The sequence below is a fragment of the Colobus angolensis genome, unplaced genomic scaffold (assembly GCF_000951035.1).
Source record: "Colobus angolensis palliatus isolate OR3802 unplaced genomic scaffold, Cang.pa_1.0 Scaffold6, whole genome shotgun sequence".
Lineage (NCBI taxonomy): Eukaryota > Metazoa > Chordata > Mammalia > Primates > Cercopithecidae > Colobus > Colobus angolensis.
Genome location: NW_012119598.1, coordinates 5447606 through 5459556, shown reverse-complemented (window position 1 = coordinate 5459556; position 11951 = coordinate 5447606). Strand labels below are relative to the sequence as shown.

The window sequence follows — 11951 nt, the reverse complement described above, 5'->3', positions numbered from 1 at the left end:
GCCCTAGATGGGCATTTACAGAAGTGCCACTCTTCAGAATCTTGAAGGAATAGGGGAGATGTTTGAGTACTGTGGTCTATAGAGGTGTCTGGGCTTTGAAGTCAAGTCTAGTTGATACTACTGAGTTACAACCTAGTCACTTAGTAACTTCAAGGTTTTGAATTCGATCCGGAACAATTAGGTAAACCTCATCTGCAAGAAAAGGCATAATGACACTGATTGAAAAAATAAGAACAATTCTTCATACTTCCCTATCTATGACCTTTGCATGAGATTTTATAGCTGCTCCCATAAACAGACAGAATTTGTTTCCCCAAGTCTTGTATCTGGGCTGGCCTTATTTACTCTGCCCAACAGAATGCAGAGTATGACAGTGTGCCAGTTTCAGGGTTAGGCTCAAAAGATCTTGAATGCTTCTGCTTTTTCTTTCAGAATGCTTTCATCTCCATGAGAACAAGCCCATGTTAGCCTGCTGGAGGAAGAGATACCATAAGCAGGAGAACCAAGGTACCCCAGTTGACAGCCAGCTCACCCCCAGAAGCAGAGCAAAACACACACACATACACACACCACACACATGGAGCTGAGCTGAGACCAGAAGACTGGCCTAGCTGAGCCCAGCCTAAATTGCTAATTAAGTTTTGAGATGGTTTGTTACGCAGCAATAGCTAACTCATACACACACCCATTGCAGATGGGACTCAATGACATGTTGATTACAAGTTACTGGTAAACAGCAGGCCACCTCTACGTTCTGATTTCCTTTTCCCCCTATTAAAGTTGGATCTCTTGGGTTGTACAGAAATGCATATAGATATGTGTGTATGTGACTGGTGCTTCAACTCACACATTTCCCCACTCCAAATAGGAAACAGACAATAATAGCCTGGCACTCAGGCCCCAAGGCCAAACTGCAAAATAAGAAATTTGCTTTCCCAGATGCAGTGGCTCGTGCCTCTAATCCCAGCACTTTTGGAGGCTGAGGTGGATGATCACTTGAGTCCAGGAGTTCAAGACCAGTCTGGGAAACATAGACCCAATCTCTACAAAAGATACAAAAATTAGCTGGGTGTGGTGGCACACACCTGTAGTCCCAGATACTCAGGAGGCTAAGGTGGGAGGATCGCTTGAACCTGGGAAGCAGAGGTCGCAGTGAACTGAGACTGCACTCCATCCTGAGTGATAGAGTGAGACCCCATCTCCAAAACAATAACAACAGTGACAGTTTGTTTTTAGTCTATTCCTCCCATATCTAAGGTCTGCAGGTCAAAGCTGTGAATAGATCAGAAGGCACGAGATTTCCCTCTCCTGGGACCCCATCGTCCTTTGATCACTTCCATTTTTCACATATTCTCTTCTTCCGATGTGATTAAGGAATGAGGCCAAGATTAAATTTGAAGCTCTCAGAGACCACAGGATTTTTCTGTCCAAGGCTTACCAGCACTTTAGTTTCTAACATCACAAATACTAACTGCAACCCAGTGTGGTGACTCACACCTGTCATCCCAGCACTCTGGGAGGCCAAAGTGGGTGGACTGCCTTCTCTAGTTTGAGAAGCATATAGTAACATACTCGATTTTGCCCTGAATCAGTAACGTACCGCATGCTGGGAGCCGCAGTCTCTTAACCGCTCCAAGCCCGTGACAGAAAAACTAAATGGAAAAATGACTTAGAATTATCACTATTAAGCCCCAGAAACACCACATTGTTAAAACTGGTTCTGAAGGCTATTTAAAAGGGAAATCAATAGTAGTTTCAAAGGAGTCCTATTGTAAGGCAAAAATTGTGCTTTACCTTCCTGCACAAACTTCCCTGATGTTTTGGGAACGGCCCAGGCAAACCTTTAGTCCTGTTGGCCTGTGTTAATAATGGCCAAGAGGTCCCCAATGGGTAACAGAGTCCTGTGAAGCAAACAGTTTGAGAAGTCAGAAAAGCAGCTGGGTGTGGACCCCCAAAGCAGCTTAGGGGGTTACTTAACTGTGCGGCTACATTTCTTGACCACACACTAGAGGAACTGGGCCTTTCCATGCGATGTTTTCCTTTCATAACGGTGGCAGGAAGCGGTCCCTCTGAAGGGCTCGACCGAGGTATGTGCCGGCGCCAGGCCGGGGTCCAAGGGGCGCTCCGAGGCGGGGACCATAGAGGGTTTACGGCAGTTCCGAGGGATGGAGACGACGGAGGAAAGGTGGCGTTGAAAAGGCAAGAGCCAGGTTCCCAGCGACTGGATATTTCCACTTGAGGCAGTGAATTTACATTTTCAGACATCCACCAGGGAGCTGCTTGCAGCGTGGGGTGTAAGAACTTCTCAGAAACCCGGCGCCGCCAGCCCTATTCCACCGCCACCAGGGGCGCACAGCAGCAGGTACGCGGCCGAGGAAGGGGCGGGGCGGGGGAAGGGGCGGGGCCTGCCCTGCCAGCAAAGGCCGGGAGGACCAGGAACCCAGGAGAGCATGGCCACGCTGCGCCGGCTTCGGGAGGCGCCGCGGCACTTACTGGTTTGCGAGAAATCCAACTTCGGCAACCACAAGTCGCGCCACCGGCATCTTGTGCAGACGCACTACTATAACTACAGGGTGAGTCCGGTTGTCCCCGGCTTTTCGGGCCGTGCTCAATCCCTGCGTGCGAGAGGGGTTTACGGACAGTGCTAGGCTTCGCGGGGCGGGGCCGCCGGCGGTGCGGGGAGGGGCGGGGGCCCTCGCCTGGCTTGCTGGGAGTTGTAGTCTCTGAACTACTGTAGGCCAGTGGTTTGCAGGGCTGCAGGACTACAACTCCCAGGATAGGCAGGGCGTGGGGGCGGCACCCAGTCTTGAGGGAGCTGTGTCAGGGGCGTTCTGGCTGCTCACGCGGGTCAAGCCGCCTAACTGAAAGTGGGTCCGGGGAGGGATTCGAGGTTCAGGGCCGGGACCGGAGAGTTACGATGGTGTGACGGCTGCGATGTGCAGCTGCCGGGCAGCCACGTGCACCTCGCTTTTTCCCCAAATCAGGGCGGGTCTCGCGCCTCGTCCCCACCACCGCCTCTGTCCCCAACTTGAATCCTTCTCCCACCTGCACCACCTGTATACCTGTGGATCTCTCCGGAGCATTCTGCCTAGGCTCGGCCCAGGAAGCGACCTGACTTTCTAAATTGGTTGTGTGAACTAATGTGATATCTAGAATCTTCAAGAAACCAACCTTATAATGGGGGATTAAACATTTTACACTTTAAATGGATCAGCTTAATAACTCAGGTTTGACTGAGCAGTGAGTGTCTCAGAGATTTAAGTGGTGACCTGATCAGTCAGAACAGGCTAGTGTTTGAGCCTTGGGACAGTGATGACTTTTACAGTGTGGCAACATTTGAAGCCTGTCCTGTTTTTAACACCTAGTTTGGATGGAAAGCTCATCACAGCAGTCAGGGATGTATACCTTAACTCGCCTGTTGCACTTTTCTGTCTCGAAATTGGAAACATACAGGAGCACCATTGCTTGCACACAGCTTCTTAGTAATTGGATATCCATAAATTAATTCCTTATGCCCCGACAGACAGTTCATTTCCTTCCAGGATAACACCAGGGTAAACAAATCAAGGGATATTCAATTATACTATATTTCCTTGAAAATAAAATGGTGAAAGGAATAGGACATAAAATATACAGTATTGCTAATTTTGCAAAAGGGATAAAATGCAAGCAAGAGTTTTCCATTAAAAGTATTCTGTTCAGTCCCCTTCCTGTACTGTACATTTGAATGCAGAAATGAAAAACTTGAGTAGTCAGATTTCTCTTTGCCTGAGATAGGTAAGTTAACGTAAGAGTTTTGTTGCCTGTGTTTTTATGTTCCAGTGAAACTCGTGGAGAAATAACAACGTTCATGATCTTATTTCATTCCTAAAAACCTGGGTGTTCATCTTCATGGAAGTAAGACCTTGTTTGTATTACACATTCCAATAGGTTTCATTTCTCATTCCTGAATGTGGGATACTATCGGAAGAACTGAAAAATCTGGTCATGCAAACTGGACCCTATTACTTTGTGAAGAATTTACCTCTTCATGAATTAATTACACCCGAATTCATCAGTACCTTTATAAAGAAAGGTAAGAAAAACCTGAAATGGCTTTAAACAAGGCAAAATGAGGAAGTGTAGGTAGACCACATCACAATGTGGTCTAGGGCTGTTACTTTGTTTCGAACAGGGCCTGTGGGATAGTCTGTGTGGTCAGGTGCACACATGCACTACCCCCCACTCCCTGTTCTCATCCTGTTCTTTCTTGTGCCCTCTTTAGGTGGTGGTTTCTGATTGCAATTGCCCACAAGTGTTGGATGTGGATGTTGTAACATGAGGGTATCCGTCTCCTTAAAATGAGGATTAATGGAGAGGAGAGACTTGCAATCTGTATTCAGATGCGCTGCTTTCGAGGAAGTGGCTGCAAGGACACTGTGCTGTGAGCAGCCCCACAGGAGCTGCCTCAGAGGGTTGGTCTCCAGATGCAGCCACAGCTACTGTTCACAGAGCAGGGTGCTCGTTGGGGTCCAGTGTCTTCTGCTTAGATTTTGTAGCCATAACCCCTCTCTGGGCACCCCATTTCCACCCACATCTGCTGGGTTGGACTGGTTTGTTTCAGTTGTTTCCTGGGAGCCGTTTGTTTGAAACTATTTCAGAGGGTATTTAGGGATTCCACCCACAGTACGTGAGTCACCTGTACAGTGGCCACGTGCTTATCTTGTGGTAGCCCCCACATGTGTCCTCTCCAGTGAAGACATGAAGAATTCTAGTTCCCAGTAGCTCCTCTCATTCTGACACTGCTGGGGCTACTTATGAGCTGGGCGTCTTTGTCTGGTCTCATCACCATTATTCCTTTCATCTATTTTGAGGTCTGACACCACTCTGTCAATTACATGGACGCTGACTGTAGCAGGCACTGTTAAATATCTTACCAAATTTAACCCTTGCAACAATGTTATGAAGCAGGCCTATGATCCTCATTTAACAGGTGAGGAAACTGAGGCTTGGAGAGGTTGAGTAGCTTTTGAATCTTAACCCAGAACTCTGCCTCTAAGATGTGTATGTTTATCTAGATTTCTACTTTGTACCCCTCTCCATGCATCCCCAAAGGTCACATTCCATTCTGAGTCAATTTTTTGCTTGATGATAGTAAACTTGCACAAATAGGCCCTCGGTCGGGCAGTGAACTAGCTGGAGCTTGGTCTTCTGCATGCTCCAGCTTACCTTTAGCAGATGTTTGGTTTATTGAATGAACTGGAGCAGTGGTAGAAACTGACCTTTAAGTACCTGGAAGACAAGTTATCTTGTGAAAATAATCCACTAACATCTTGCAGGTATAATTTCTTCTTTTAAATTTTTCCTCTGGACTTTCTCTTACAGGTTCTTGCTATGCACTAACATACAATACAAATATTGATGAAGATAATACAGTTGCCCTGCTACCAAATGGTAACGCTTATTTTTTCATCTTTCTTTAATTGTTAAAAAAAAAAAATGCATACTGTAAAAAAAAAAAAGAAAAGCCAGGCACGGTGGCTCACGCCTATAATTCCTGCACTTTGGGAGGCCAAAGCAGGTGGATCACCTGAGGTCAGGAGTTCAAGACCTGCTTGGCCAACGTGGTGAAACGCTGCCTCTACTAAAAATACAAAAATTAGCCAGTGTGGTGGCGCACACCTGTAGTCCCAGCTTGGGAGGCTGAGGCAGGATAATCACTTGAACCCGGGAGGCGGAGGGTGCAGTGAGCCAAGATCACGCCACTGCACTCCAGCCTGGGTGACAGAGTGAGACTCTGTCTAAAAAAAAAAAAAGAAGATATTCAAAAGAATGAGTATACCATGACTTGTTTATTTCATCTTTAGTAGAAATTCAGATTATTTCTAATTTCACTATTATGAATAATATCCTTGGATGTATAATGTATAAATAATATCTGTGTTATAAGACATGTATACATATAAATATTCTTGTGATATAAATAAGATCCTTGTATGCAGTTTGGTACATCAATATCTAACTGTTCAATTTGCTTTGCTTTCTTTTAGTCAGACAATGTAAGTTCTATTTTTGGTATCTCTTATGGGAGTTATTATTTGATTTATAGGGAAATTAATTTTGTCACTGGATAAAGACACTTATGAAGAAACTGGACTTCAGGGTCATCCATCTCAGTTTTCTGGCAGAAAAGTTATGAAATTTAGTAAGTATCATGTGTGCTCCATCTGTTTCTGAGAAGTCTGTAATCTTCTTGTGGCAATTTAAATTTAAATGTTTGAATTGCCTCTAATCTCTTTGTTCAGAAAAATGTGACTTTTTAAAAAAATCTACCAAACTTCTGACTCAGGCTTCATAGAGGATAGGATGATGCTTTTAAGTTCATTTCTTTTCAGCTGTAGATGCATTTGATAAAGATCGTAGACTTGGACTGGTCAATTAAATATATATGTTTTGGGTTAAAAATTCAAAGTAATTTGGGAAGCCTAGGCAGGCGGATCATGAGGCCAAGAGATTGAGACCATCCTGGCCAACATGGCGAAACCCTGTCTCTGCTAAAAATACAAAAATTAGCGGAGCGTGGTGGCAGCGCCTGTACTCCCAGCTACTCGGGAGGCTGAGGCAGGAGAATCGCTTGAACCCAGGAGGAGGAGGTTGCAGTGAGCCGAGATCACAATCACTGCACTTCAGCCTGGCGACAGAGTGAGACTCCATCTCAAAAAAAAAAAAAAAATTCAAAGTACTGAACCCAAGATAGGAGTCTACAACTTATTTTTTTTTTTTTTTTTGAGACGGAGTCTTGCTCTGTGCCCCAGGCTGGAGTGCAGTGGCGGAATCTCGGCTCACCACGCCCGGCTAATTTTCTTGTATTTTTAGTAGAGATGGGGTTTCACCGTGTTAGCCAGGATGGTCTCGATCTCCTGACCTCGTGATCTGCCCGCCTCGGCCTCCCAAAGTGCTGGGATTACAGGCTTGAGCCACCACGCCCGGCCTCCAACTTATTCTTAATAAAGAATTTCCTTTGGCTTCCCCAGGTCTTGATGATTACTAGTAGAAATTCACCCATGAGGGAAGAGATGTTTTGCTGACAGTGTCTGGCTCGAACATCAATAGCTGAGGCTGCCACATCCATTAGTAGATTAAACCTGACCTCTCAAGGTCCTCTGCCCTTGGTCTTTGACCTAGGAAATATATACATTTAACATGTCTGTTTTTGTTAGCTCTCAAGGTTAGAAGTGCCCACCAAAGGGATCTTTTTTATTTGGCAAACCAAAGGGAGTGGAAGAAGAATAAAATAATTTTACTATCCATAAAATTTCGCAAAATTCTGGTTTTTAAAAATATAGCACTTTTTCCATAGTATAAGCTGTATGTATATGAATGAAATATATATTCTTTTTTTCATTTTTAAAGTTGTTTCCATTGATTTGATGGAATTATCCTTAAACTTGGATTCTAAGAAGTATGAAAGAATATCTTGGTCCTTCAAAGAAAAGAAACCACTGAAATTTGATTTTCTTTTGGCTTGGCATAATACAGGTATGAAGAATAAATTATGTAATGATACAGTGATTTTGAAATTAATTGTTAATTAAAGAGGAGTAATGGAGGATTGAATGGTGATTCACTCTTATAGTCAAGGAATATTGTGTATATATATAAAAATAGTATTAAGGAAACTAGCCCTTCTGACATCTCTGAAAACCATTGTTCAGGATTGACTAGGCATGCAGGCCTTTCTGCCTGAGTCTTTTTGGGTTATACATAAATCCAGAGATCTTGAGAATGGCTTTAGAGCAGCTAAATTTTATCTATTTCTCCCCTTTCCTGTCTCCAGTTTACCTTGAACAGTCTTGACTATAATATTTTTAAGTAGCACCAATTATAGTTATATATACAATCTGCTTATTTATTATCACAGGGCACTAACTCAGACCTACCATTAAATATCAGATTAATTTGTAATAACTTTTAATTGATTAGGACACTAAATTTAGTTCGAAGTTTGCTATTCACCACACAGCGTAATCTGCCGAAAACGGCCATGTATGTTGCTTCTTTTAGAAGTGTATCTTTGGCCAAGATAATAATGGATCAAGTCATCAGGAATTATGGTGTAGTACTCTCTTTTGGACGATAGGAAGCGTGGTGGTCTGTTTTAGAAATAGACCCATCTGTCTGCTCCTCGTGGGAAGTGTCTGGTCACTGGGTGCTCCAAGTTGCTCCCATGAGCCCTAGGTCTGGCCTTGGGTGCCTCTCCTGTGGTAGACAGGAAAGAGAGCAGAAAGGCTTATTGAAGTTTCAGTTGCGTAAAGTCTTCTATGCGGATCATCCAGACATTGGGTTCCGAATAGCTCCCAGTTCCTAAAGCTCCTGTTTTAAGGATTTGTCAGGAACTGTGAAAGGTCTGAGATTTCCTCATACTTGCAGGCTAACGAGATAGCCTGCCCCAGTCTCAGGGATGCTGGCAGAAGACACACAAGCCCTGGGTCAGAGACACAGGACTTAATTCCTCAGAGGAATAGCAGTAGCCAGAATATATCAGTCAGGGTTCTCCAGAGAGAAGGGACCAATTGGATGGATGGATGGATGGATGGATGGATGGATGGATGGATGGATGGATGGATGGATGGATGGGAGGAGATTTATTAGGGGAATTGATCAAGTAACTGTGGAGGCTGAGGAGTCCCATGACAGGCTGTCTGCAAGTGGGAGACCCAGGGATGCTGGTAGCGTGGCTCAGTCCAAATATGAAGGCCTGAGAATCAGGAAAGAAGATGGTATAATTCTCAGTCCAAGGCCGAAGCCTGACAATCTATGGATCTACTGGTGCAAGCCCCAGAGTCAAAGGCTAGAGAACCTGGAGTTCTGCTGTCCAAGGGCAGGGGAAGAAGGGAGTCCCAGCTGCAAGGGACAGCGAATTCACTTTTCCTCTGCCTTTTTGTTCTGTCTGATGCCCCAGCGGGGCAGATGGTGTGCCCACAGTGAGGGCAGATCTTCCCACTCAGTCTTCCCACTCACATGCCAGTCTCCCCCAGAAACACTCTCACAGACACACCTAGAAATAATGCTTTACCAGCCATCTAGATAACCCTTCATCCAGTCAGGTTGACACCCACAATTAACCATCACACTGAATATCACCATTTGCACCAGTTCACCAAGTCCCATTTGCCAGAGTGACACCAAGCGATGCTGGCACATGCAGTAGGTTGCATTACAGGAGAGGAACCTGGAGTTTAAGAACTCCAGTCCTTTGTAAGGGGCAGTAAGCCTGCTGATCTCTGCCTGGAGAGAGGGAGGGTGACGTTATTTCTATTTTACTGGACGGTAAACAAGCCTGCCCTTTGCTGTGGAGGGAGTACTGTCTCTGTCTTCCAAGGCCATTGGCTATACAAACATCCCTGAAAAGATACACTGGATTTTACTGGGTTTTCAGAGTCAAGTTTGGATGAGGTTCCATCGCCATTCAGTTTCTCTTATTTTTCTTTAATAGAGATTGTGCAGATAAGCTTCTTCTCTCTGGAGTTCACTAATGCTATTCATACATCAGGAATGCTTTTGGTTTTAAGTGTGAAGTTGAAATGTTTTTATTAGCACAAACGGTGAAACTAGTTTGTGTCTGATCAGAAACTATTGTGCTTTTCCAGGAAAAGTGTGAAAAAAGATGAACATTTACAGAACTTGGGCAAAAGGAGCTGAAAGCAGCTTTGAATGATTTTAATTTGAATGCAGCTCTGCACAGCTTCCATCTTACTTAATCTTGCCACTCAAATGGGAATGGATGGGTTCAGGGATTCACTAAACTTGCTTACGATGGTCAAATGGATTCAGATGGCTTTGTGTGGTGTGTTTTTAAGGTTCAGAAGAATCAACAATGATGTCATATTTTTCCAAGTACCAAATTCAGGAGCATCAGCCAAAAGTAGCGCTGAGCACAGTGAGAGATCTCCAGTGCCCGGTGCTGCAGAGCAGTGAGCTCGAGGGAACGCCGGAGGTGTCCTGCCAGGCTCTGGAGCTCTTCGACTGGCTTGGCGCCGTCTTCAGTAATGTCAGCCTGTGGGTATCTGAACTCCCTGTGTCTTCTAGGGCTCTGGCCTGCTGCTTGTTTTTAATAGGAGTTTAATACTTTGGAAGGGATCATGTGATCATGTGATGGATATCAGTGTGTTATCTCTCTCTTTTTTTTTTTGGTGACAGAAATAATGAGCCTAATAATTTCATATCAACCTATTGCTGTCCTCAGCCAAGCACGGTGGTGGCAAAAGCTTATTTGTGTACAATCACTGGCTTCATACTTCCAGAGAAGATCTGTCTCCTATTGGAACATCTCTGGTGAGAACTCTTTGCCTTTTATATCGCTCTATAGAACAGTATGTAAAATAGTATAGATTTTTCATTTTGGGAGGTAGTATATAAATAAAGTGTACATTGAAAGGAAACTCAAATCCCTTATTGCAAAGACTGTACATTGAGTATAATCCTATTTAGTAAGCATATCTTCTCAATCTTCCCTTTTAAAATGTCACATTTAAGTCTTGAAGGTTTTCCTTTTTAAACCCAACATCCCTTTTCACATTTATTGGTTTAGTACTTCGATTTTCTTCGACAGAAAGGCTGGATATTAAAACTCTGGTGAATTATCCTGCAACATTTCAGTTAACTGAGACTCTGAGAACAGTACTCTTAATAGGAGGGAAACTATCCTTAAACACCTGTAGGGTTTTTTGTTTTGGGTTCTTTTCCTCTTAAAGACCTCCCAGAATGAGGGTGGGAACAGTGAGGTTTGTTTTGTGTGTTGTATATTAGTTAACCCTTATGGAATTCACAGTGTGACATCAGGAATTTATCACACACTTCTTGATTTTCATAAATTAAAGCTAAGATCTAAGCTTTATTAGAGTATCAGAAATACTACTTATCCTGAATAAATTTTTTAAAAATGCAGACATTTCTAACTCTCCCTGTTTAACAATTACCTTTTTTTCAGTCACTACTTCGATGAACTGAAGTTAGCTCCATGGGTTACATTGTCCGTTCAAGGCTTTGCAGACAGCCCCGTTTCTTGGGGAAAAAATGAACATGGTTTTTGGAAAGGAGGAGAACATTTATATAACTTTGTGATTTTTAATAATCAGGACTATTGGCTTCAGATGGCTGTTGGGGCGAATGATCACTGTCCACCATAAAAAATACAAAATTAAAAATCATGTTTGCTTACGTTTATGCTTGCTTTCAGATTTCTTAATGGTAAAAGGTCTGTGTGTCCACTCAGGCTTGTGTGATGGTGACGTTTCTCAGATCAGCATTTGCTAGCATCTTGTGCTGCACCTGGTACCCATCTGTGATGGCGGCAGGGCCCGCTGTCCAATGAACAGCTCATAGTTGATTTCTCTCTGTCAACATAAGCACAAGGTTGTGGTTACTACATGGTAGACGGGGCCAGGATGTCCAGGGACTGGGGGTATTGGTCCCCATCTCACCCCATTGGGTGAGATATATTTTGCTCATTACAACTTTTTCAAATAATAAAAAGAAGTCTCATCCTTACCAGGGCCAGTCCCTGTTGTAAGTGCTGTTTATATGTTACCATGTTAGATTCTCACACCAACCCTTTGAGGAAACTGAGGCACAGTGCGTAAATACGCTACCAAAGTTACAGTGCTAGTGGACCTGAGACTTGATCTCAGGCCAGCCTAGTTCCTAAGTGTGTTCTCACGTTAATGCCTCTGGATCAAAGAGGGATCAGTGGATACTGTCAATTGTTACAGAACAGGTTGAAAGAATTTTATTTCCAGCAGTAAGGCTGATAAGGACCAGTTGAAAACAACTAAAATTTTAGAATATATATGAAGAACCATTTTTTTATGTAAAAAATAAGAGCTGCAAAATAAGAGTTCTCAAAGGCAAAAAGAATTTTGTGTGTGTATGTGTCAATGGAAGCAGAAACCCAAAGAAGTTAAGTGACGTAC

General features: G+C 43.7%; 1 protein-coding gene across 3 annotated transcripts; it reads left to right on the top strand.

The window, feature by feature from the left end:
• The first annotated feature begins 2397 nt into the window (after positions 1-2397).
• Positions 2398-11200, top strand: RPP40 (ribonuclease P/MRP 40kDa subunit). 3 transcript variants are annotated; one of them, XM_011962631.1, is made up of 8 exons: positions 2398-2573; positions 3931-4075; positions 5365-5433; positions 6089-6184; positions 7393-7518; positions 9840-10038; positions 10180-10314; positions 10970-11200. In XM_011962631.1, exons 1-8 carry the CDS (start codon positions 2451-2453, stop codon positions 11166-11168), a joined length of 1092 nt encoding a protein of 363 aa, XP_011818021.1. In that variant the 5' UTR covers positions 2398-2450; the 3' UTR covers positions 11169-11200. The 3 variants fall into 3 exon arrangements, with proteins under 3 accessions (XP_011818021.1, XP_011818022.1, XP_011818023.1); XM_011962632.1 differs by lacking the exon at positions 5365-5433; XM_011962633.1 differs by lacking the exon at positions 7393-7518.
• The last annotated feature ends 751 nt before the right edge of the window (positions 11201-11951 follow it).